The sequence below is a fragment of the Alternaria atra genome (genome assembly GCF_907166805.1).
Source record: "Alternaria atra isolate CS162 genome assembly, contig: 28, whole genome shotgun sequence".
Classification (NCBI taxonomy): Eukaryota; Fungi; Ascomycota; class Dothideomycetes; order Pleosporales; family Pleosporaceae; genus Alternaria; species Alternaria atra.
Window position 1 is genome coordinate 3,159,734 of NW_025091326.1, and position 24,805 is coordinate 3,184,538.

General features: G+C 51.2%; 10 protein-coding genes across 10 annotated transcripts; 4 read left to right on the top strand and 6 right to left on the bottom strand.

Moving 5' to 3' along the window:
- Nucleotides 1-486: 486 nt before the first annotated feature.
- On the bottom strand, nt 487-5,038 carry ALTATR162_LOCUS8061 (uncharacterized protein; the record flags this gene model as incomplete). Its single annotated transcript, XM_043315690.1, has 4 exons — nt 487-638; nt 693-750; nt 809-1,925; nt 1,989-5,038. 4 exons carry the CDS (start codon nt 5,036-5,038, stop codon nt 487-489), a joined length of 4,377 nt encoding a protein of 1,458 aa, XP_043171625.1.
- Nucleotides 5,039-6,490: 1,452 nt separating this feature from the next.
- Nucleotides 6,491-8,098, bottom strand: ALTATR162_LOCUS8062 (uncharacterized protein; the record flags this gene model as incomplete). The annotated part of the gene is made up of 3 exons (XM_043315691.1): nt 6,491-7,450; nt 7,498-7,859; nt 7,909-8,098. The coding sequence occupies 3 exons, from the start codon at nt 8,096-8,098 to the stop codon at nt 6,491-6,493; spliced, it is 1,512 nt and encodes a 503-aa protein (XP_043171626.1).
- An 889-nt stretch (nt 8,099-8,987) lies between these two features.
- Nucleotides 8,988-9,902, top strand: ALTATR162_LOCUS8063 (uncharacterized protein; the record flags this gene model as incomplete). The annotated part of the gene is made up of 1 exon (XM_043315692.1): nt 8,988-9,902. One exon carries the CDS (start codon nt 8,988-8,990, stop codon nt 9,900-9,902), a length of 915 nt encoding a protein of 304 aa, XP_043171627.1.
- A 2,390-nt stretch (nt 9,903-12,292) lies between these two features.
- Nucleotides 12,293-13,819, bottom strand: ALTATR162_LOCUS8064 (uncharacterized protein; the record flags this gene model as incomplete). The annotated part of the gene is made up of 2 exons (XM_043315693.1): nt 12,293-12,715; nt 12,761-13,819. 2 exons carry the CDS (start codon nt 13,817-13,819, stop codon nt 12,293-12,295), a joined length of 1,482 nt encoding a protein of 493 aa, XP_043171628.1.
- Nucleotides 13,820-14,532: 713 nt separating this feature from the next.
- On the bottom strand, nt 14,533-16,068 carry ALTATR162_LOCUS8065 (uncharacterized protein; the record flags this gene model as incomplete). Its single annotated transcript, XM_043315694.1, has 1 exon — nt 14,533-16,068. One exon carries the CDS (start codon nt 16,066-16,068, stop codon nt 14,533-14,535), a length of 1,536 nt encoding a protein of 511 aa, XP_043171629.1.
- A 286-nt stretch (nt 16,069-16,354) lies between these two features.
- ALTATR162_LOCUS8066 (uncharacterized protein) lies at nt 16,355-19,562 on the top strand (the record flags this gene model as incomplete). The annotated part of the gene is made up of 8 exons (XM_043315695.1): nt 16,355-16,924; nt 16,974-17,691; nt 17,740-17,904; nt 18,286-18,493; nt 18,545-18,694; nt 18,746-18,836; nt 18,883-18,972; nt 19,020-19,562. 8 exons carry the CDS (start codon nt 16,355-16,357, stop codon nt 19,560-19,562), a joined length of 2,535 nt encoding a protein of 844 aa, XP_043171630.1.
- A 1,214-nt stretch (nt 19,563-20,776) lies between these two features.
- Nucleotides 20,777-22,603, top strand: ALTATR162_LOCUS8067 (uncharacterized protein; the record flags this gene model as incomplete). Its single annotated transcript, XM_043315696.1, has 3 exons — nt 20,777-21,677; nt 21,722-22,539; nt 22,592-22,603. The coding sequence occupies 3 exons, from the start codon at nt 20,777-20,779 to the stop codon at nt 22,601-22,603; spliced, it is 1,731 nt and encodes a 576-aa protein (XP_043171631.1).
- ALTATR162_LOCUS8068 (uncharacterized protein) lies at nt 21,197-21,818 on the bottom strand (the record flags this gene model as incomplete). Its single annotated transcript, XM_043315697.1, has 4 exons — nt 21,197-21,395; nt 21,450-21,504; nt 21,616-21,667; nt 21,714-21,818. The coding sequence occupies 4 exons, from the start codon at nt 21,816-21,818 to the stop codon at nt 21,197-21,199; spliced, it is 411 nt and encodes a 136-aa protein (XP_043171632.1).
- A 57-nt stretch (nt 22,604-22,660) lies between the features above and the next one.
- On the bottom strand, nt 22,661-23,916 carry ALTATR162_LOCUS8069 (uncharacterized protein; the record flags this gene model as incomplete). The annotated part of the gene is made up of 4 exons (XM_043315698.1): nt 22,661-22,695; nt 22,748-22,848; nt 23,456-23,727; nt 23,794-23,916. The coding sequence occupies 4 exons, from the start codon at nt 23,914-23,916 to the stop codon at nt 22,661-22,663; spliced, it is 531 nt and encodes a 176-aa protein (XP_043171633.1).
- A 494-nt stretch (nt 23,917-24,410) lies between these two features.
- On the top strand, nt 24,411-24,746 carry ALTATR162_LOCUS8070 (uncharacterized protein; the record flags this gene model as incomplete). The annotated part of the gene is made up of 3 exons (XM_043315699.1): nt 24,411-24,413; nt 24,492-24,630; nt 24,685-24,746. The coding sequence occupies 3 exons, from the start codon at nt 24,411-24,413 to the stop codon at nt 24,744-24,746; spliced, it is 204 nt and encodes a 67-aa protein (XP_043171634.1).
- Nucleotides 24,747-24,805: the final 59 nt, after the last annotated feature.

Sequence of the window (24,805 nt, forward strand, 5' to 3'; positions counted from 1 at the left end):
GCTTGTCATACAGAGCTACTCTTCATAGGGACCTACGGTACTATGATGCTGTCAAATGCGCGATGCGCACGCCATAGTACCAACGCCCCCCCAGTACCAACGCCCCCCGGCCTTGGCCAGTCGTGTCACATGGTCGCGCGCCGCCCGCGCTTGCGATGGGCATCTGGACCCAGGCTGGCGTTTGTATAGACTCGTCGATAGACTCTTCGATAGTTTTTCAAGCCCCCCGACACTCGTCGACAAGTTTGTTTGTAATGAGCTGAACAGCAGCCAGCTCTATGAATTAACACTTTTTTCTTATCGCAAAAGTCTTTCCATGCTGCCCGATGAGAAATGCCGCGCCAACGCCATGCCATGCCATGCGCAACCATCAATGTGTGCGTTTGCTTACTTCCTGCTTCCTAAGAACAGCCGCATCATTAGCCTACGTTCTGGGCCGCGTACCCGCACTGGTCCAATCACAACTCCTTGAACCCCCCCAGACTTCTATTTTACTGCACCAGCGATTTCTTCCCTCTTGATGCCGGATCTGTCGCACATGCCCTTGAATATTCCGCCTTGGTCGTAGAGATTTAGTGGCGAGTCGAGCTCTGCAATCAGCCCAGCGTCCATGACGCAAATCCTGTCGTAGTTGATAACTACTGAATGTTAGTAGGGAAGTTTGCATGCGCTAGGCATATTGATCCACTTACTGGTCTTTAGTCGATGGGCGATGCACAGAAGCGTCTTGCCCTTGAAGCCGTCCACAATCTGTTGTTCAATGTTAGCTCACCTACTCCATAGCACTGGTTGATGACTCAAGTCTTACCGTTTGCTGAATCTTCGCATCCGTTTCAAAGTCGACCGAGCTGGTAGCTTCGTCACAGACGATGATCTGAGAGCCGCGGACAAGCGCGCGAGCCAAAGCCATCAACTGCCTCTGACCTAGGGAGAAGTTGAGACCCTCTTCCTCAACCACACTATCAAGATGTATCCTGCCAGAGTGGTCATCCATGGTCTGCTCGTTGGACACAAGATCAGCTTGTCGCAGGGCAGACCAGAGCTCAAGATCGGAATGTTCATGGAAAGGATCCAGGTTGGACCGGATGGTTCCCTTGAAGAGCGTCGGGTCCTGCGGGATAATAGCCAGCTTGGAGCGCAAGTCGTGAAGACCAATCTTGCCAATATCCACACCATCAATGACGATTGAGCCACCTGACAGCTCTTGCAGTCGGAACAATGCCGACATGATGGACGATTTACCCGCTCCGGTACGGCCAACAACACCAATACGCTCACCAGCACGGACGTGCATACTCAAACCCTTGAGCACCAAAGGTAGTCCATCTCGGTATCGCATCTCCACGTTGTCGAAGACAATCTCGCCGTGCTCTGGCCAGGTGGGTCGTACCTCACCCATGTGCAGGGGCGCTTCTTCTTCGAGTTGAGTTCCGTAGTGATGGATACGCTCCGTCGAGTTCATGTTGTTCTCCACCTCAGCAAGCTGGCGGACCGTAAACTGGATCATCTGTACAATGGTGAGAATGTACGATAGAACTAGACCAGCGATACTGGGGTCGACGGAGAAACGGCTTGTAACGACGAGGATACCAGTTGTGAAGACGAGCAGGATACCGACGAGATCCAGACGAACACTCAGCCAGCGTTGGTTGGCAAAGGTGAGATAGTAGGCGCTGTTCATGTCGTCGATTGCATCACGAACCGTCTTTGAGAATTGATCCTGAAGACCGTACGCACGGATAGTTGCAGTGCCCATGACAGCCTCGCCAAAGCGCGAGAACACCGTACTGCGCAGAACGGCTTCGTGACGCTTGACCTCGCGAGCAGAAGACCGGTAGAAGGCAGCCGAGAACATGAAGAAGATGAACAGCGGGCCAAGAGCGATGGCGTAGTAGTAATAGTACGAAATGATGAGGATAAAAACACTGCCCTTTATGTTAGTTCCAGATCTCTAAGACTTCCAAGGTTGTGTATCCTGAATAACTTACGATATAATCATGGCGAGCGTCAAAAAGTACATGCGCATAGCATCGGTAATGGTATTGTCCATAACATCGATATCCTTGCTGAAACGATTCGTAATGCGTCCCAGCGGCGTAGTATCGAAGAAGGACATAGGCGCGCGGAGTACACGGGTAATAGCGCGGTGCAACATGACCTTACCAGCTCTTGTACCAAAGATAGATACCGAGAAGGAGAAGAAGAACATGAAGAGCGCTTGACTGAAACCGAAAGCTGCGTAGGCGCCAATGTATGCGCCCTCTGAGAAGCCGAACTTGTCGGAGGTCCAGTAGGATAGCCAGAGCGAAGTAACGATGTTGGCGCCTTGGGATAGGACGAGGAGGATGAAGACGAATGGACCGACCCAGAGGCCGCCTCCAGCTTTGATGTATTCGATCCAGACCTCCCAGCTGACGCTCTTGGTTGCGCGTTCTTCCTGTTGCATGAGGGCCGCCTGTTTCTTCTGCTTTCTCTGCTTCTTTGTGCTCTTGACCTCTGCTTCGACCTCGTCCTCGTTGACTTCCTCTTTCTCTTCCTTCTCCTCCTCCTTGGCGGTGGTGCTCATGACCTGTACAAAGTCTGCGTTTTGAGCCATGAGGTTGTCAAAAGTGTCGACGGCTTTTACTTCTCCTTGATCCACCCAGATGATCCTGTCGCAGCGGCTGAGGACATGTAGCTGATGGGTAGCAAGGATACGGCATTTGTCTTTGAGTAGACCGCAAATGGCATTGTCCATGATGTGGCGACCAACATGTGCGTCAACAGCGCTCAAGGGGTCGTCCATGAGGATAATGTCTGCGTTGAAGTAAATGGCTCGAGCAATGTTCATACGCTGCTTCTGGCCACCAGATACCGTGATACCGCGCTCTCCAATCTCTGTCGCATCGTTGTGTGGTAGCATGTCCAGGTCAGGGCGTAGGGCACATGCATCTACGACCTCGTCGTACCATTTTTTGTTGAACTCCTTACCGAAGATGATGTTATCTCGTACCGTAGCATTTTGGATCCACGCATATTGCGGACAGAAAGCACGCGAAGCACCAAAGATGACTTCACCACTGGTTTTGCGCATGTCTCCTGCCAAGGCTGCAAGGAGCGAACTCTTTCCAGAACCTACACCTCCGATAATAGCCACGAGCTCGTTTCGCCCAATGTTGAGGTTCAACCCTTTGATCTCAAAGGGCTTCTCCTCTTCCACGGCAGTCGCATCCGAAGGCGTAGTCTCTCCACTGGTCTGCGCTAGCTTTGCGTTCGCCTTGTTCTCCTTCTTCTCTTGCCTAGTCGGCTTCTTTCCTGGCGGTCCGCCTGTGCCTTCTTCCGCGTCCTGAGTCGGATGACGCTCCCAAGTGAAGTTCGCGCCCTTCAGCATCACGGCATCCTTGGCATCGTAATCCCACTTCCCGCTCTCTTCGGCTTCTTCAGCAAGCAAGAACTCTTGGATACGCTTAACGGAAGCATTCGCATCGATTACCTGACCAATGACGAGTGGCAGGAAGTTGAGAGGAATACGCATGGAGTTGAACAGAGCTAGCGAGGAGAAAATTGGCGCGGGATTGAGGCTGCTGTTGACCTGAGAGTAGGTGATGAACGAGATCATCGAAGCGAAGACGGGCATGGACATTCCGACGGAAAGAACGGCGTTTCGAATCGTGAGTAAGACCTGGATGCCATGAATCTCCTTCTTCCTGATCGTTTGGATGCGCTCTAGGAAACTGGTCTCCCATCCGAAGTATTTGACGAAGCGAACACCTTGTAAAATCTCCTGAGTCAAGCTTACACGCTGATCGGTGATCTTGTTGATAGCAACTCTTCGGCGGAACAGTGTCTTGACTGCGCGACCAAGTAATGGCATAGCAATGAGAATGAGGCCGAGACCGGGAAGAGCACTGTACGTCAAGTTGACAAGGAGCAGAGCAGTCGTAATCAAGATACCAACAGGAGCGGTCCAGATCATGTGGAAGAAACCGCTGGCTTGGTCGATACGGTAGGTGTCGGTAGACATCAGGTTGACAATTCGTCCATTGCCCCAGCCCTCGCCATCACCTGCCACACCTGCAGCAGTCTTGGGGGATTGCTTCTTCTCTTTCTTCTTCAATATCTTCTTGTACCATTTCACTTCAGCTTCGCTTCCCGGCTTGATATCCGGCGGTGGTGCTTCAAGAACAGCCTCGCCACCCGCTTTGGCTCTTCCTGATAGCTTCATTGCTTTGTTGAAAATGAGAGCAATCAGAACACCCCTTGCCTCTCCACCAATCATCATACCACGGTACATGAAGTGGTTCGTGGCCAGACTCTGCAAGAACTGCATCGCAGTAATCCCAATAACTAAGCCGATACCTTCGCCGATATTTGGCGCCGGAGCGTCAGAACGTTCAGCAACGTAAGCGCGAACAGCAAAGTTGATGAGATAACGTAGGACAAAAGGAGCGACAGCTTGAATGACGGATGCTGAGAGTTGACATGTTCCTCCAATGATGAACTCCCATTTGAAGGTTTCGAACATGGCTCCTAACAGAGGCCTCTCTTTGCCTTCTGCTCTCCGCCTCTTGAAAGCTGCTTCCAGCTTGTTTGCCAACACCTCTGCGCTTCTGTCAGGGTTGACCTCCCAGATATCATTCTTTTCTAGTGGTCGCTTGTAGCCCACTCTCATTAAGGGTTGCATCCATTGCCACGAAAGCCGGCTGAAGAAGCCTGCCGTGTATTCCGGAGATACTTTGCGCTCTTTCGGAATGGGTGGTGGATTATTCTTCAATACATTGAGGCGTTTGTAAAATGGCTTCTTTTTTCGTATTGACTTTGTCGCATTAGATTCGCTATCGCTTGCTTCTGAGTACGCGCTTGTGCTGGATTGCAATCTTGTTAGTACGCCTCTTGGATTACTGTGGCCATCTCCATTTTCCAAATCCTTTTCCTTGGGTTCCGTTCGTATTGGCTCGTACTCTGTCGGATTCTCTGCTGCAGCTTGTGGATCTACAAGACCAAAGTCCTTCTCTTTCTCGTTCTCATCCAACGATGACGATGATGGTGATTTTGCCATGGCGGCTCAGCGGCTGAATTCCGAACGCCGAGGAAGGATCGCGATGATCGTTGCGAAGGGCCGATGAAAAAAATCTCGGCAACTGTTTTCCTGAACGTCACTATGAAGCCGTAAGGTTGAAGGGTGTATTAGGTGTGAATGAAAGGAACGACCAACGCCACGAGGTCTCGCAAGATGACATGTTTGCGAGTGGCAGGCAACGACTAGTCTATATGGCCTCGGAGCAGTCATGAAATCAGTGCATGCACCCGCTCAACAGTTAGCGCATGGTCCTAACGGACATAAAAACTCGCCAATGAACGGCTTGTGCGAACCGACACACATTATAATCCGGGGGTGCTAGCATCAAGAATGATCGATTCCTTCGGGACATAATGCGATCCGATGTCCCGAAAGGCTTGATATTAGCACTGCAGTAACTCCACGATGCTGCAGGTTGGCGAAGAGAATGCGCTGTAGATGACAAATGCGGTCTATATAAATGCGCAAAGGCCGTGTCTTTCCCATGGCATCTCCTCGACTGTTGCTTTGAAATTGCTGTCTGCGGATTCGATGCCGTAAGAATGTATTGATACGCAGCCTTGATCGGGCAACAGTGGGGCCATCGCTTGTCGATGAAACGATGGCAAAAAGAATGGCCTAGATCCCGACATGCCGACATGTTATGGATTACTCGTACCCGTCACCTGCCCGCACGGACGAAGTTTCCCTCCAGCTGGGCGCACTGCGGTCAGGACTGCAGTATTGGATGAGAGTCCGGGCGCTCATACTGTGAGTTCTCCAAGATGTGAGGCTATTCATTGATGTTTTACTTGCCGGGTATCTACTTTGCCAGAATTCCATCTAGACGATGTTCAAATTGGCAGCATGCATCCGCGATATTGCTATATGGCACATGCAACCCACAGCGCGTGTAAATGAAACCTCTCTCGCGGCTGTTGGAGAGCATGTAGCACAGAACGTCTGGCTACCCCACCCCGTAGGCACGTTTCGGTTTGCGAGTCGGTCCGCCGGTGTAAGAGGCCTCACATGGTCGCGAGTCTTGTTTTCTGACGTAGAAATCTTCTCGCTGCGGGGAAGGCCGGTAAGCAGTGTCGGTGTTTACTTATGCCGGAGATTACAAAAGCAGAAAAAAGGTAAGGTGTGTAGTAGCCATCGCAATCAGCACTAGTAACGGGAAAAAGCGTGAATGCTGATGTGAGTATGATTACTGTGGATTCAATATAAGGCACAATCAAGTCAATGGTGTCCGATGGACGGTAAGGTCATGACATTCTCATATCGGGAGATCTAGTCCACTGAATGCTTCGGAACCGTCTAAATGCCGGGCCTCGCGCTATATAGACATCTCTGTAATGGCACAACAGCGCAGGTATGATTTACCTACAAGTTCGTAGCGGTCATAGCGTCAAGTCAGTCTCATGGGGTATCGTAAGGAACTAGACCGTATTCCTAGTTATCCACTCCTACGTGGACGTTCTTCTCAAGTCCGACAGCTGAAGTAAGCACTTCCTTCTCCTTCTCGCCTTTAAGCTTTGGCAGCTCCTCCATAGCCTCCTTGATAATTGACAGAGCCGATGCAATCTCCTCTTCGGTGATGACGAGCGGCGGCGCAAGGCGGATGATGTTCTGGTGTGTGGGTTTCGCCTGTTCGTCAGAGTCAGCACCGTCAACCTCTTTCACATGCATAATCTTGAGGGCTCTTCCTACCAGTAATCCCTTCTCCTTAAAGAGCATGCAGAGATCCCACGCGCTGTGTCCGTTCGTCTTGCTTTCATCAATAACGATGGCGTTCAATAGACCCTTGCCGCGAATGATCTTGATCATAGGGTTGTTGATGTTCTTGAGACCTTCTCGGAACTTGTTGCCTAATGTCTCAGCGCGCTCAACCATGTTCTCCTCCTCAATGAGCTCAAGAGCCCGGATTGCAACGGCAGAGCCGAGAGGGTTGCCACCGTATGTTGAACCATGAGTACCAGGCTCGATAGTAAGCATGACCTCTCTTGAGCCCAGGACGCACGAGACGGGGTACATGCCGCCTGAGATGGCCTTGCCCAACAAAACCAGATCAGGCTTGATGCCACTCCACTCATGGCAAAGCATCTTGCCTGTCCGCGCAATACCCGTTTGGATCTCGTCACAGATGAGCAGAACATTGTGCTTGTCGCAGAGTGCCCTGATTTCCCGAAGGTAGTTATCATCTGGAACCACGATACCAGCCTCACCCTGGATAGGCTCGACCAGGAAGGCAGCTAGGTTCTTTCCATGCTTCTCGAATGCTTCCCGCGCATCTTCAATGTTGTTGTAGCGGATTGGTTTGCCGGTGGCAGGGCACACACTTCCAATACCGGGGAGGTATGGGCCATAGTTGTCGCGAGACTCGGGGTCAGTGGACATGGTAATCGCGGCAAACTACCAGAGTGTTAGTTGAGGTTTGAAAAACGAGCAAGCATGCATACTGTTCGGCCGTGGAAGTTCTCCTCTACAGAGAAGACCAGTGCCTCGTTCTGCGGGATACCCTTGACTTTGTAGCCCCATTTACGTGCGACCTTGACTGCTGTCTCAACCGCCTCTGCGCCAGTGTTCATGGGTAGGATCATGTCGAAGCCGAACAGTTTGGTGGCATATTCGGCGAAGCGAGGGAAGACATCGTTGTAAAAGGCGCGACTGCTGAGGGTCAAGCGCGAAGCTTGCTCGGTGAGAGCCTTGACAAGCTCGGGGTGGCAGTGGCCCTGGTTGACGGCGCTGTAAGCGGACAGGAAGTCGAGATAGTGCTTGCCCTCGGGGTCCCAAACGCTGCATCCACTTGCTCTTGAGAAGACTGGTCTGTGTTAATCCTGTTCCACAAAGAAGTCGTGTTGAGTGCATACCAATTGGAAGTGGGTGGTAGTTGTGCGCTGCGAAGTCGGCCTCTGTCTTGATGGCGGCCTGCGAGGACGACGCGTGGTACTTGGAGGGATCTGGGGTGCCTGTAGGGTGGAAAGAGCGGGCAGTTGGCTTCAGAGCGGTGCCGCTTCCATTTGCTGCTGCAGTGTCATTCTGAATTGCGCCTGGAGCCATGATGGACGGTGTTGATGCTAACGTGGGGTAGTGGGGGAGACTATCTTTGTTGCTCAAGAGTGTGAGTTAAGAATGTAAAAAACAAAAGCAGACGCGGCGGGCTTCTTATTTTCAAGCTTGGTTGAGGGTTGTGCCGTGGATCGCCTCCAACTGTACTTAGGAGACAGCCTTCGTAAGAGCAACTGGTGTTATCGCCTCAAGATGCCTTTAGAGGAATGCGACCAACGAGCGCCTCGGTTGCGGGCGGGTTATGCATATAGCGCCGCTGCCATTGGCTCGTGGCCGCGGGAGGAACATGGTGCGCTGGTCTGCTGCGAACGGGTACGGGAAAAGGATCGCGAGAATGCGCAAACAGGGACAAGTTGGGTTTGGTGATGAAGTTTGACCGACGTGATAGACATGGCGCGTGTTGCCGGTAAAAGTTACCTGTTCTTCGTGTCTCGACGCGTTGCGCCATTTTCCCGCCTGCTCGAGCAATCACAGCATCGCAAACTCCGACAGCACCACCATAACGTCGGCTCCAATAGCCTGTATTCGTCATGTACTGCGATGACCTTTGACGGCTTCTGTAATACTCTACATAGCCAGTCATGTGCGCAGCGACGACACTGTAGTATCTTACGTCTCCGCTCTGTTAACGCATCGCGCCCCTTGAGGCTTGCAGCATGGTGGGGGCTGCCGAAGGACGGAGCTGCCCAGGTGGTGTAGCTCGCAGCCATACCTAGGAATGCTGTAGGGCAATAGTGATCATTTCAAACATCAGCCTTGCGAACAACCATCACTTTATCGCATGTCTCTACATACACTCAGCCGTACCTTGGCCTTATTAGCTACATTCCGCCGTCCATTGCAGATAGCGATCCCCTCCACCTTCCCACCATACACCACCATGTCCACATCCACCAAACCTCCATTCAACAAAGCCTCACCAATCCACTGGATCCTCGACTGGGACGGTACCGTCACCCGAAAAGATACCCTAGATACCCTGGTCAGCATTTCCGCCGCTATAAAACCCGATTTCCCTACCCAGGACCATTGGAACAATGTCTCAAAAGCCTACATGGACGACTACACAGCCACACTGGCCCAAATCGCCCCAGAAGACAAGCTCCCCACCACAGTATCAGGAGAGAAGCGTCTTCTTGCCCAGATGAAACCTGTAGAACAGCGCAGTCTCAGCCGCGTATCCTCATCTGGTATTTTCGCTGGCTTAACAAGAGAAGTCATCGAAGCTGGAGCAAGACAGGCCATCGACTCACGTGCGACAGAGCTGCGCAATGGTTTCTCTGAGTTATTCAAGCACATTCATGACGATCGCGAGAATGATGGCTTTGTGCTTCTTAGTGTTAACTGGTCTCGCCACTTCATTCAGTCCTGCCTTGGAGCTTCGGGTATCCATGGTGTACCTACCTACTCCGTCTTCTCCAATGAACTCGACAAGGTGGATTCTGGAGAACAGTCTACCGGTGTTATTGTTCCGGCTACGAACAATGGTGGAAGTCTCATCATGTCTAGTGGAGACAAACTTGAGCAGATGGAGCGCATGCAAGAGTTCAGAGGTCAAAAGGTGTATGTGGGTGATAGCTGGACAGACATCGAATGTCTACTTGCAGCTAACCTAGGTATTTGCATCCGAGATGATCCCATGGGAAGTTCACAGAAGAAACTTGCAGAAGCGTTGACGAGGTTAGGTGTATCATGTCCGCGATTGAAAGATTACCGAGAGGCTGATGAGTGGGGTGTTGTATGGGCGAGGGACTTTGCTGAGATTCAAGATTGGGTTGAGAGCAAGTCAACCTAGTTGTGCATAATAAACGAATACTGCTAGTATACATAGCTCCTGTGAGTTAACGCCAGACGCACGCGCTATGTAACAATTATGGTCTATGCTAAGCCTCTGTCTCAACACCCGCTCCACTCCTCTCATGATGATGGAACATATTTCCCACCTTCTTCTTTCCACGATCACCTACGTGCTTCATCCAAGCCAACGTCCGTGGGCCCTTCCACTGCATCATGCCCCTGTTCTTGCGATGTAGTTGATTCGCATTCTCCTTGTAGTCTTTTATCTTGCTGATAGGGCCACCCTTGCCCTGTATGCTCAGCTTCGAATCGATCTTCTTGCCGCCATCCTGGAGGAAGTCTGGTACAAACTTCTTGTCACCACCATCTTCGCCGTCGTCTTCCGAATCTGAGCTGTCCGATGATGAGTCATCGTTGTCGGTTTCCTTGTTGTCGTTGATACCGGGCTTATCGGAGCCATCCGAATCATCCCAGTCGGACCACTCCTGGTCGTTGGTGACATCGAGAACCTCCATAACGTTGGAAATGTGTTTATCGCCCTTTGCGAGTTTCTCGTGATATCCTGATAGACCGGACCAGAACGTCAACGTTACTTCTATCTCGCCCACCTTCTCACCATATGAATCAAGCACATTGTTCTCTGCGCGCTCCAAGTCACCCTTCCAGATAGAGACACGTATTGTCTGCTCCTCATTGTCGGGAATATCCTTGAGCCAGAGGATACCGAAACCCGGGGTGTGGTCTCGGAAGGTAGCATCTTGTCTAAATTCGAAGACGAGTGGCGTACAGTAGCGGGCGCGCACAGGTAAGCGGATAGACTTGTCCTTCCTCGAAGTCCAGACGGTCTGGCCGTCTTCTGAGCGGACTCTACCATTCCGTCCCCGCGAGTGTAGCTTTGCGCGATCCAGTGGCGTACGGACCTTGAGCCGAAGAGGCTTTAGGTCCTCCGGAAGATCAATAGCCTTTATAGAGGGTTTGAGGTCCACAGTTCCGTAATCCCAACCAACCAGGTTTCTCGGTAGTTGGATTTGCACGCTTCGGAAGACCATAGAGATTCTTATACGGCCGTATCCCACACCTCCGGCCAGTGGAAACATGTGGTTTATCTGGCTCCGCTTCCGAAACACTCTTTCTAGAGGCAGATAAACGATACCGAGCAAGGCGTCGTCTTCGTGTATACGAGCGTCACGAACGGCAACATGTACTTCGGTATTGCGTACATCTCGGATGAATCTCTCGCAGCCCGCGTTGAAGAAAGGCTTCGAGTTCTTCGGCTTCGTACGCGTCTTGTAGATCTTCTTGTGGTTGAGAATGATGGTACAATATGCAGAGGGCAGACTATCGCCTTCTTCTTCTTCGTCTGTTGCCTCTGCGTTCGCAGAGTCTTTCTGCTTGTTCAGTGTTTCCAATTCCAAGCCGGTGATCTGGTGGATCTGGATGCTGAGAATACCTGATGGATAGTCTTCGGAGGGTGGGGACGCGATGATAAGCTGATCTTGACGGTTCTTGAACTCTTCGGACTTTTGCTGTTCCACTTCTTTCGGTGATCCTCACTCGCCTCTCGAAGTTTGTCCTCTGCCTCCTTATACATCTTCTTCTTCAACTGGTCTATGTTTTCGACATCGGGGTCCTCGTCTTGCATAGTAAGCTGGTCATCAGTGATTCTGGTTTTCGAAAAGTAACCCAGGCTCCAGCTCAGTTTTCCAGGCATATCATCTCCACTCTTGAGGGCTCTGAAGCCGTCCTCGCGATCGTGCATTCTTCCGTTCGTCTCATCACTCTTCATCAACTCTTTGAGGTCCACCTCGATGCGTCCCAGGTCGTCGTCGGCAGTTGAACGGTCAGAATCCCACAACTGCAGCCTCAATTTCTCATCTACATTCAACTGGTCAAAGGTAACACAGACGAAGCAATGTTCGTCCCAATGGGGATTCATGTTTTGCTGGAGAACACGCGTCGACCAGAGCGGCTTCCCGAATTTGGCCCATCCCACGCTCACATAGGGGTCTGCGGAGCCACCAAAAGGACCGATCTTTGTATCGCCCTCTTTGAAGTCGAACGCATATTTGATACGTACCATGATAACACCCTGTGCGACTGTGTCCTTCTTGAAGTCGTCGCCCATCAACATGTCTTTGAGGTCCAAGGTAAGAGATTTAGGCGCGACATACTCCGCCAATGCTGCGTCCATGGACGACTGCACGAAGCTGGAGATGAGAGGCACGTCCATGAGGTTGGGTCCTTTCTTGATTAGTGGCACACATGATAGCGTGACTTTGGGTTGCCCCATGAAGGACATGGTGCAAACTGAGAAGAACGGAGGATCAGGGCACAGCTGCAGACGGAAGCGCATGACACCAACCACGCCCGCGAGGTCGACCCATACCGCTAAGATGTGTAAGTAAATGAGGGATGCTTGGGAAGACAAAACTTACGTATCTTGATATTACCTGGCATATAGAATGCCAACAGTAAATGAGCATGTTTGGCGCGTGACTTGATGCCCTTTCCTGTTGATGGTCTGTATGCGAAGGCAACTTCCACGTTTACGAAGTCTCCATCTTCAGCCTCCATTGTGTCTTGCTGTGGTTGGTCATCTTGGCCTTCACCGCTGTCATCGCTCTCTTCGACAGTCCGGTCGCCCTTCTCCTCGTCAGGAGACTTCAAATTTCCGTCAGAGCCCACTGATCTAGCAGCCCCACCTGTAGGAAGCCATCGAACACCGAGGATGCGGAGGGCCTCGCTACCCTGACCAAGATCCTCGACGGCGACCATGCGAACCATACTGGGGAGGGAAGCTTGCATGACATCCTACAAAAGTTAGTTTGCGTACTGAATATGCTGTCAAGCCCATACCTCAAGTGTATCCGAAATGCTCGTAAACAGATCCGGGTTAATCAACGGCCATACGGAAGCAAATAGCGAATTCAGCCACTGTGTACTTTCAGCAGTTTGGGTCTTGGCCAATCTCTGGCCCCTTTGTCGTTCTGCCTGCCAAACCTCAGCATCCCACACATTCTTGATCTTGTTCTCTGACCACTGTCGCATGAAGAGTATGATGGCCGTGGAGATGACTGCCATAGTACTGAGTTCAGTAGCCTTCCATAACTGTCTTCCCCAGCCTGTCGCATGGCGCGTGGGCCAGAATAGTGTGTTGACCAACATCAAGCTAATTGCAGCTGCTCCTACGCCAACAGTCACAGCCTGCATATAAACGGTCGTGATCTCGCTTCTTGTCCTGTCAAAGGACGGAGGTGGAAACAAGGCCTGCATACCAACATGTGAGTCCTGTGATTCCTGCCATTCATCTTCGAGATGTTCATCGCTCTTGTTGATGGCGTCTTTGCCAGTCATGGTGCGTGGGTCTGACCCTACAGGCGGCGGGTTCTTTGCAGTGCTCTTTAGCTCTCGATCTGTATAGTCGTGGATTTGGATAGGTAGATGGGTGATGGGGTCGGTGACTTCGCGATCTGCACCATCGGCTTTGAACTTCTTCATATCCTTTCGGGCCTGCTTAGGATCTGAGGATATCATGCCATCCTCTGTTGTGTCCTGTAGTCCATCTTCGTCGTCCTGATCTTTCGCCAGATTTTGGTCTTTCTGCTCGGGTGTGTTCTTTCCGGCGTGATCGTCTGCAATTTGCTCGTCTTGCTCGATGTTCTTGTTCCTAGCTTGATACGGCCCATTGCCATCATTGTCCAGCTCTACATCTCTACCATGCCTGAAGACGTTGACGGCATCCCCCAGCCGGTCGCGTGTGCTTGGCTCGTTACTTGCGCCATCTGGATGGCCATACTCGTCTTGTCTTCTCTGCTTCTCCTCACGGTATTTTTGGACCGTGGGTATCGGATTGTGCGCGTTGTGCGGTCGTCGGTAGTTCTTACGCTGGGCATCTACGTCCTCGACGCCGGACATGATGTAGCAGTGCGCAGTGGGTTGTCTCGGTGTTTGTGAAGGTCGTTCGTAGCGAGGGGCTGACCTGTGCAATTAGTGGTTGGCGGCGGGGAAAAGTCATGAATTCATTAGTTGTGAGAGATAGTAAGTCGTGCGAATGTTCGTGAAACCTGTCGCATAGGGAGGAAACAGGAAAAGCGCGAAGACAGGGAATGTTCTGTTCTATTCACAATTGACGTAGGTACAAGCAAGGGAATGGCGCATAACCTGTCCTTGAAGCTCCACTTGACACACGCTGGATCCGTATCATTTGCAGCTGCAGCGCCGAAGATCCGTGATGAAGAACAGGCCCTGTGCATGACCGAGTGCTTTCCTGTGATGACGTTGTGCCTGTCCGCAGTTACGCGTCTATCAGGCCACTGGGAGTGCCTGCTTCGACGGCTTGGCATAATATTGCGGGGATGCCGATATCCGGGCGATCGTGGCAGTTGACCGAGTGGCCCACACCACGTCAGCCACCACATTAGCCACCGCTTCAGCCTTACTTCCAACTTCTAGCGTTCTCTATGAAATCCCAGTTCCAAGAATTGCAGACATCGAAGCTCACGCTTAGCTCCGGGCCAACGCTTGTTAGTGCAATCACTACAGATCACCAGGAGCACATAGTCGGTATACTAGTTCGCACAAGGGGGTATCATTTCAGCTTCTACCATCCTACTGTGTTCATACCTCAATCAGTTGCTCCATATCCGGACTTGCTTATCGGCGCCACCACTTCCTACCCTTTCGCCATCTGGGCTCCAGTCTAGGGCGAACACCTGGTCCTTGTGCCCAGGCAGATCCTCCTTCAATTTACCAGTCCTCATGTCCCACACCTTCAGCGTCGTGTCCTTACTGCAACTCGCCAACAATCGACTGTCGGCAGAGAAACAGGTCATGTATACCGGGCCAACGTGCGCTCTCAGCGTATTGAGGAACTTCCCATCCCGTGCTGACCATAGTTTGACATGGTTGTCCCATGCTGCAGACGCCAGGAGGGCACCGTCCGGTGAGAAGGTGACTTGGTTGATCTGCTTTTGGTGGCCTGTCATTCTTGTAACTGGCTTCTTACTAGTCAAAGGCGTCCATAGTATGATCGTACAATCTTCAGAAGCAGTCGCTAAGCGCTCCACCACCTCACCGTTGATGGTAGCAGCCTTTTCAAAGCGCGCCTTGGCTTTGGCGAGCTTCTCCTCAGGGCTAGAAGGTACCTTTCGTGTATGGTCGTGATACGATGTGCGCAAGACAAAGTCTGTTGAGAGAGCAAGATGATTGACCCAATGCGCGTGTCCTGATAGTGTGTCGACGAGCGTGCCCTTCGCAGCATCCCAGACCTTGATGGTCTTATCGTGAGACGAGGTATATATCCGTCCAGTACCACCCCACTTGACGCATGTCACACTGCCCTTGTGACCAGACAAGGCATAGTCAATCCTGCCACCCACCGCATCCCACACTCTTACTGTACCGTCCTTTGACGAAGACGCTACTCGTGGCCGACCAGCCTCTTGTAGGTGGTAGGGTTCCCAGGAGAGTGATGTGATAAAGCTGGTGTGACCTTTGAGAGCAGGTCCAATCTGCTTTCCAGTGCTTGGATCCCATATCCGCACTTCGTTGTCGTAGCCACCAGAAGCGAGCAGGGAGCCGTCAGGCGAGTAGCTGACTGCCAGAACCCATCTTGAGTGTCCCTTCATGGTATGCACTGGTGTTCCCGTGTCGCAGTCCCATACTCTTACTGTCTTGTCTCCGCTACCACTCGCCATCCTGCTGGAGCTGACTGGCGAGAAGTTGACTGTCAGAATGTTGTCGCCATGACCTGAAACCGCGGCTGAGCAACGTGAAACAGCCTTGACCCGGAAGACTGCTTGCGGCGCATACTGGAGCACAATCTCATTTTCCGCTGACGCCTTGCCGGGCTTGACCAAGGCATTGTATAAGTCGTCCTTGTCGGCGAGCGCTTCGGTTGCGCCATCGGGGAAGAAGCGGTACGGTATCTGATCATCCGCTTGGTCTTTTAGATTGTTGAGCAAGAGCTCGAGGTTTTTAGTCGACGCTTGCGATAGCGGTACAGTGAGCACTGGAATACTGCCACTCTCGCCCGTGGCTTGGTCGACGAAGCGCACTCGTACTGTGCCATCGGGTATCGTAGTGTCAATGTCTTGTTGTTGGCGCGCAATCTCGGCTTGCGCCCGCTTCTGGCGTTTCGACGGGGGTGGATACTGGGTCGCCATCTTTCAATTACTCTGCAGTACGGATCCAGGGTCAACAGGTGAAGTGGTGAAGCTGTCTCTTGCTTTGAACGGCCCCGCTGGTACAAGAACGGGAAAATAATTTCTGGGTGTTATCGATAGCAGGCGCGCTAGCAGCAGTGGGGCGGCGCGCTAGGCTGTTTCCCCTCGACGCGTCTTCCTTCTCTCCTTCCGCTCTTCCTTTCGACTGTTGCGAGGACACCCTCCGATCATTGGAGCTCATGGTTTACGCAAATGCTCAACGGCTAATCTCTCAGCACTAATAATCATGTTCCAGCGATCAAGGCCATCAACTTCCCAGAGTACATCTGCGTCCACGCCGTATGGGTACTACGGATATGGTGACTATAATAATATCACTACTGCGTCCCGTCCAAGTACCCGCAGAAACACAGGTAGGCCATCAACTGCACGACCAAGGACCGGCGCCTCTACTATCACTAGGGTCGAGGCTCAGAATGTTGTTTGTGCCATTGCGGAGTCTCGTGGTATCTCACCTACCGTCGGCTTGGCTTTCGTAAATCTCGACACAGCAGAAGCAGTACTCTGTCAAATCTGCGACAGCCAAACTTTCGTCCGGACTGTCCATAAACTGAAGGTCTATGGTCCATCCGAGATCCTGATCGTTTCCACTGCCGCGAGTCCTAGGTCGAAGCTCTTCTCAATCATTGAAGAGAACCTTGAGGATATCGGCAGCAAGCTGACTTTGCTTGATCGGCGCTATTGGGCCGAGTCGACTGGATACGAATACATTCAATCTCTAGCTTTTAAAGAGGATGTAGAAGCTATTAAGATGTCTGTCACTGGCAACTACTATGCGGTGTGCTGCATTGCAGCAGTGAGTTCTCCATTGCACTTCTCGGTGCATACTGTAGCTAACCTCACAGGCGCTCAAGTACATCGACCTGGGCCTGGGTATGGTCTTCTCCCTTCACTCGCTTCGGATGAGATATGAGCCTTCAGAAGGATCGATGATGATCGATGTGTCCACCATCTACTCGCTCGAATTGGTGCAGAACCTCCGCGATCCGAAGTCAAGAGACTGTCTGTTCGGCCTTCTCAACGAAACGTTGACACCCATGGGTGCACGGCTTCTCCGGAACAACGTTTTACAGCCACTCACTGATCCAGAAGTACTTAACACGCGATATGCTGCAGTGGACGATTTGATCAAAAAGGAAGAGTTCTTTTTTGCGACCCGGGCCGCATTGAAGAACTTCCTCGATGCTGACCGCATACTGACTGCGCTGATCATTATACCAAGCAAGATCACTCTTCATACAACTGAACAGTCCATCAATCACATTATTATGCTCAAGCAATTTGTGAACTCTGTACGCCCTGTCTTCGAAGCGCTCACTGGAACGGGATCTGTAATGCTGAACAACATCCGCGAGATCTGTGCACCAGAAAACGTCGCGCCTATACAGGAGCTCATCGATCACGTCATCAACGAGGACACTACATATGCAAGGCAACCTCTCGAACTGAGAAATCAGCGTACATATGCCGTGAAATCAGGTGTCAATGGCCTGCTTGACGTTGCACGCACTACTTACAAAGAAGCCACCGAAGACGCGTACCAGCACTCAACTGAGCTCAGTCGTGAGGTACAGTCTATTCTGTTGGGTGAGTGCACTCACTAATTTCTAGAAGACGAGCACGATATCCGACTCGACCTCAAATATGACACCGCGCGCCAGTTCTACATGAAGATCGCAACATCCGAGCTGGAAGGCAAAGCATTACCACCAATATTCACCAACGTGATTCGCCGCAAGAAACACGTCGAGTGCCAGACACTAGAGCTTATGAAGCGTAACCAGAAAGCATGTGTTCATGTACAAACGACTTGAAGCGTTACTAACTGTCCCAAGATTGCTGTGTCCCACCAAGAAGTAATCCTCATGAGTACAGCCAAAGTCACAAACATCGACCTGTGTGATCACTAATAACCATCAGGCGATGAAGCTGTAGAGGCTCTAGTCGACAAAGTCCGCAGCCATATGTCCATCATGTTCAAAATCTGCGAAGCAGTGGCGATGCTAGATATGGTGTGCATCGTTCAGCAATTCACATTGCTGACAGGGCTAATGAAGAACAGGTTGCGGCTTTCGCGTATCTGGTAACAGTGAACAACTATAGCGAGTGGCTTCTATTCCGTCGTGCTCAATGCACACGGCGCTGACATTTGCTCAGCTCAGCCACAACTCACTGAGACGCTGGCTATCGAGGCGGGACGGCACCCGATCAAGGAGAAAATCATGCAGAACAAATTTGTTCCCAACGATGTTTACGCTACACAGCAGACACGCTTCCAAATAATTACTGGTTGCAACATGAGCGGAAAGAGCACCTATATCCGATCGGTGGCTTTGATGACCATCATGGCTCAGATTGGCTGCTAGTGTGTATCTCTCATTCTACCTCCAGGTCTCTCTATGCTAACCGGATTCAGCGTTCCTGCCAATTATGGCTCGTTTCCCATTCTGCATCAGCTGTTTGCTAGATTAGGTATGGATGATAGCATCGAAACCAACGTGTCCACTTTTGCTACGGAGATGAAAGAGATAACTTTCATCCTACGTAATGTCGACAGGCGTAGCTTGTAAGAACGTAGGCTCTGTGTACATATCATGAAAGCACTGATAACACAAAGGGTCCTGATTGATGAACTAGGCCGTGGTACCAGCACCAGAGACGGTTTAGCCATTGCCTTGGCCATCGCGGAAGCCCTCGTTTCGAGCCGGGTACGCAACTCCGTCTGGTCGCTGTACCTTGCTAATTTGTCGTAAGGCTCTAGTCTGGTTTGCAACCCACTTCAAGGATCTTGCGATAATCATGGGTGATCGTGCCGGAGTTCAGAACCTGCATTTGGCAGTAGAGGTGAGATTATGTCTCTCATTTCCAGATTAAATCACTTACCCTTGCAGATGGAAGATGCACACAGCATGACGATGCTTTATAAGACGACCCTAGGGGTTGTGCAGGAGCTACATTATGGTCTAACACTTGCACGCGTCGTGCCGCTTCCACCCGGGGTTGTGGAGCATGCCACGATGGTTGCGCAAAAGATCGAGCGCCATACGCTCCAGAAGAAGAAAGCATCCGAAACTGTGCTCAGAGAGAAGCGACGCAAACTCGTTCTGAACCTCAAAGAACATCTCGTCCAAGCGCATACCGGGGTATTAGAGGGTAAAGTTCTCACAGCATGGCTCAAGGAACTGCAGAAGGAGTTTGTCAACTGTATGACTGCCATCGAAGCTGAAGCTGTAAGCGCAGGCCAGAAGAGCGAGGATGAAGATGAAGAGATGATGGACAGGAGCGATTTGGAAGAACAAGAACGACCTAGCACGTACGCCAGTCCGTCGGTCATAGCGATCGACTCGCATATCAGTTCGATAGAATCTGATTCTAGCATTCAGGCTATGTCGGAAGCATCTACTTTGAGAGCAGTCTCTAGCAATGAGCGCTAGAAGTGCGAGCTGCATGCTTCATCACACCGTTCGATATACACGGTACTTCAAGAAATGTCGATTCTGAATGCACCGCCGTAGATCCAGTGCATCAGCAACTGATAACTCACCACAATGTTTACTGAGAGATATGGGATAATCGCGAGGCATTTTTACCTTCTTCGTAAGGCGGATTTGGAGGAACCGTGGTGATGAGCTGTGCTTACACAAATGTGTGATAGCGGGTAGAGATTTCAGGCCTTCGGCTAGACAGTAGCTGACAACAGGTCTACTGTAGAATCTATTAATGTAGCATAAGGCCGAACTTGCTATTCTTGTTTCTATGATGAGTCGCAATAGAATGAGAAATGTTCGCTCAGGGTCGGGCTATGCCGACATCGTCCCGCCCCACTTAGCATGAAGCATTTAGGTTTCAAGGTTACGATTGGAGCGCGCTGCAAAGTGCGGGGGACCTTATCGTTCCTTCTTCCACCTCATTCTCCACTCGAAACTGAGGACCGACAGTCAAACCTCGCTACGCAAGATAAGCGATCGTGTACAAACTTTCATCGCACCAGCAATGTTGTCGCTTGTCGAAGGGCGCTAGGTGCACGCATGCGGTGCAGCCAACCCAGCATCCTATTATCCGGAACTCGGGTGCACTGCTGCTCGTTATCATCCAAAGGGCTACCTCAGCCTGCCAAGTCGGCTGCACATGACATTATCTAAACTTCGCATACAAAGTTGTAGGAGCATTAGCTATAGTCGTCATTCGCACTATCTTCGCTTTCTCAATCGACCGACAGCGCCATGCCCCGACCGAAGAAACCCGGTGTTGAGCCGAAAAAGAGATCGCGAAACGGCTGCTGGTAGTACCCCAGGTCTTCAAACTTTGCTCGTTTGTGCTCACTTAACACAGGCCATGTAAAGCTCGAAAAGTGAAATGGTAAGATATTTCGGATAGACGTCTCATGATGAACTGTTAATGGATGCTTCCAGTGGCGAAGAGAAACCACGATGTAACAACTGCGAACGCCAAGGGGAAACATGCGACTACAGCATTCGGCTGAATTGGGGAGGCCGCTCAAAGAAAGATAGAATAGGTACCGGATCTGATGCTTCGAGCGCAGCATCCGGCAGTCCGTATGAGTCGACCTTCTCATTTGAAGAAAATGCTTTCTCGTCCACCCCCCGAAACATCCACGCGACCACGCCATTCGCGATCAATATCCCAAATGTCTCCACCTAGGTCGTCGATACAGGCTATTGATCCGGACTTGATGCGAAATATGCCGGAAGATCCCACTCGTAACGAAGCCATAGACGGAGGCCTTTACTTTCAAAGCGAAATGCTCATATCTGTACCCTATACCCACGCACAGTTCCAGGGCACAGTCGACGCTCGGTCGCATTTTGCATCTATATCAAATGCTACCAACTCCCGTAGTGTTGATTTTGCTTCCGTTGACGCTACAATGCCACCGCCACTTCAAAGTTCAGTAGATCCAATGGCCAAACGCCAGAAGTATGATTTTCCTGCGGATTCAGATGCAGGATCGCCAATTCCCTATAGTCCTTACCCAGCCATGCCTCTAACACCGTTATCAGTTGGCTCTGAAGGAAACATTATGCAAACATCATTGACACCACAAAACTCAGCACAGTCGCCTCCCGACGTACGTCGTGTGTCCGTCCAATCGCTTATCAATGATCTTCCAAAGAAGAGACCAGGCCCGCCTGGTGTAGAGGCTGAGCGTGGTCGACAGTATCCAATCGCTGATTCTGCCTTTACAACCTACGGCTATGACTTGGGACTCCCTGACATCGATACGCCGAGGAATAATGACTTTTCGGCTATTGCTATATTCAGTCCGCAAAGCGATACGATGGGGTTCGACGATGACACACCCTATGGTAGTGCTGAGCCTCACGGCAAGGACATGGCTTTCGAGAGCGGAGGATACTATGCAAAACCTGTTCCAATTCGAATATCGAAGTCTCTGGAGCCGTTACCGCCCTTGCTTATGGAGAACCAGATGAATCTCTTGTATTTCCATCACTTCATCAATCATACAGCGCGTGTCCTTGTAAATCATGACTGCGAGCGGAACCCATTTCGTCAGATTCTACCAGAGAGTAAGTGTGTAGCAATCCCCAAAGACTATCACTGACCTCAGCAGTGGCTGTGCAAGACGAAAATATCATGAACCTTCTCCTCGCATATAGCGCTGCGCACCGCGCGCGTATGCTTAACCATGCGGAACCCTCGAATCGCATTGCAGTCTGGGTACAAGATGTGTTTCCCAAACTTCGTGAAGCGCTCAACGACGACCCCAACACTATATCTGACAGCACTCTTGCAGCAGTTATAATGATGGCGAGTTTGGAGATCATCTGTTCGGGTACATTCGAGGTACCCGTATCCTGGCAGAACCATCTAACCATGGCACGCCAGATGATCATCCAGCGCGGCGGACCGAAGGGTATGGGCCGACATGATCGTGTAGCCTACTTTCTTTCCCGGTGGTTCGCATATCTCGATGTTCTCGGCTCATTGAGTGGAAACAAGAACGACACGCCCCTTGGTTCCTCCTACTGGTCCAGCGAAAACGCCTCAGCAGACGAAGATTTCGAAATCGATTGTCTAATGGGTTTCACGATACGTTGCATAGGATCTCTGGCCCGTGTCTCCGAACTAGCGAAGCGCTGTGAGCCCCAGCGCATTGACGAAGAAGGTAATGTAAGGGAAGGCTGGGCCCCTAGCTCTGAGGTTGTCGAGGAAGCTCTCAAAATCCGCCAAGCGCTCGAGGAAGGATTACTAGATCGCAACATCAGGAAAGGATGTAACCACCGCTCCAGTACTTCGTCTGAGTCTGAAGGAGCATGGGATGCAACCGAGATCTACGCGACAAACGAACTCTATCATTGGGCCGGATTGATTCACTTGTACCGTCGTGTTCTCGGTAAATCTGCCATGGATCATGAAGTCCAGCAAGCGGTCCGAGAGATTGTCGGGTTGTTGTACAAGATCCGGAGGGGAAGCACAGCAGAAGCTTGTTTGATCTTTCCAATGTTTGCTGCTGGATGCGATGCACATGATGAGGGACAGAGAGAAAAGATTATCGATCGGTTGAGGAATGTGGAGGGGTTTGGACTGAACCACGTAAGTTTTCTTACTGATTGTTAGTGTAGTCTCGCCTGCTTACTTTGCATTAGGTACCCAAAGTCAGTACGCTCATGAAGCGCGTCTGGGATACAGGCAAGCCGTGGGAGTCGCTTGTCTCTGGCGAGTTCTTCGGGTGAAGGGCTATTCGGATGGGTAAATATCGCTATTGTCAATCATGATCGAGTCATCCATATGATCAGTACCAAGGGTCACCGTCTCGCTACACCAAGTGCTAGCAAAGAGTCCCTTTCGGAGGGATGAAATTGGCGCACTTCGAATGGATTCAGCGCCCTGCTTTGAGACGACGCCTACCGACTGCCCGCCTTCAAAGCCGAGTATCCGCAGAAGAGAGAGAGAGACTGGCGGTTGTAGAGACCGACGCAATAGAAATACGATGAAGACGAGGCTTTGAAGCAAGCTCACGTGGAGATTGGACTGATGCGACGTTGCAAAGGAAAGATGGCGTAGCCCATGGGCATAGAAAGAGAAGCAGACTGGCTGATGAGGATTTGGTAAAGATCGATCAAATGTATTCACAAGGTACTGCTCGGGGTATCGTCCGTCCATCTGATATACATGTAAACCAAATCATACTGTACAAGTGCCACCTCAAAATACCTCAAACCCCCTCACCCAGCACGTCAGCACCTACCCACTAACAGCCCATCACCAAGGCCACCAGCCACCCCTAGCAACCCTCCCCACAGCCCTTGTCCCTTTCCCCACCTCATCTACCCCCTCCTTGAACTCCTCAGTGACAGCATCTACTGCCTGGCCAAATTCTGCCTTCTCCCTCTCAAGAGCCTCAGTAGCCTCCCCCCACTTCTGCTGCGCCATGTACCGCTGTTTCTCTATCGCCTGCCGAAGTTCCTCTTGTAGATCGCGTATTTCAGCCTTTGTGTCGTGTGTCTCCTCAATAGCTTCGAGTTTATACCAGAGGTAGTACGATAATTGGTATGTGAAGAGGGCGCCGAGGAAGCATTTTAGGAGGGGTGAGCCAAAGGTGCCGTAATATGCGCCCTGTGTGTACTTGTTAGTTTTTGAATGGAGTGGTGGATGTTGATGGTTATTAGAGGTATGACGTACTACTCGCGATGGCTCTTTTGGCGGTGGTGCCGAGTTTGGATTTGGCGGCGAACTGGGTGGATGGGGCGGTGGTGCTTCGGCTGCATATGTTCTTCGCGATGTCTGTCCTATGCTCCTGGGCATCGCGCTTCTACTCCATATCGTTCGTGTTGTTCTGAGGTGGTTCATTGTGTCGTGACGGTGCCAGCTTTTATCCCCGCTTCTGGAGCTCGTTCGATCGTCGCAACAAAGCCAGGTGCACTGCAAGGGAAAGCGATTGAAAGGCAAAGAAGAAGAGTCTGGCTGTTGACGGGAATGCGCGACGTCTCCGATTGCACTAACGTTGGGGGAGCAGGAATCTGTACAAAGGCGCTTGCGATGGCAATTCAAGAAAGTCGACAAACAGAAAACGGTATAAACCTCCGTCCATTATCTCCGCGTACCTAGCTAATGCCGGTACCCTAGCGCAACGCACAGACCCACGCGATGCTCTTTCCAAAGGAACACGTTCACCAAACAACTTGAACCCTCATTTCAATCTCTCTCTCCCTCCACAAGACACTACACGCTCGCTACTTTTTCGTCAACTTCCAGAGCCGCGCTCCCACACGATCTATTCACTTCACACACAAATCACAATGGTACGATACTCCCTCAGAACGCATGCAACTAAACCCCCTTGTCGCATACAATGGACCAGATACTAATGTAACCAACAGGCGCAAACACCACAACAACGCCAGGCAAACATGCGTTTCGCCAAGGCCCAGGAGAAGAGGATGGGCCAGCCCGTGTCAACGGAGCCTATAGTGAAGAAGAAGGCGCCTCAGAAGAGCCCTATTAGCAGGTTCTGGATCGGTACGTCCCTTCTCTCCTTCAACCTGAACGTATGGGAGACTAACATGTCTGCAGTTGTTCTTGCCTTCATACTAGTCGGTGGTCTTCTGTTTGAGGTCCTTAAGCTCTTCTTTTAGAAAGCCAGAGTAATGCGATGCGAGCGATCGTCGAATGAACGCGCGAGACGACTTCAACC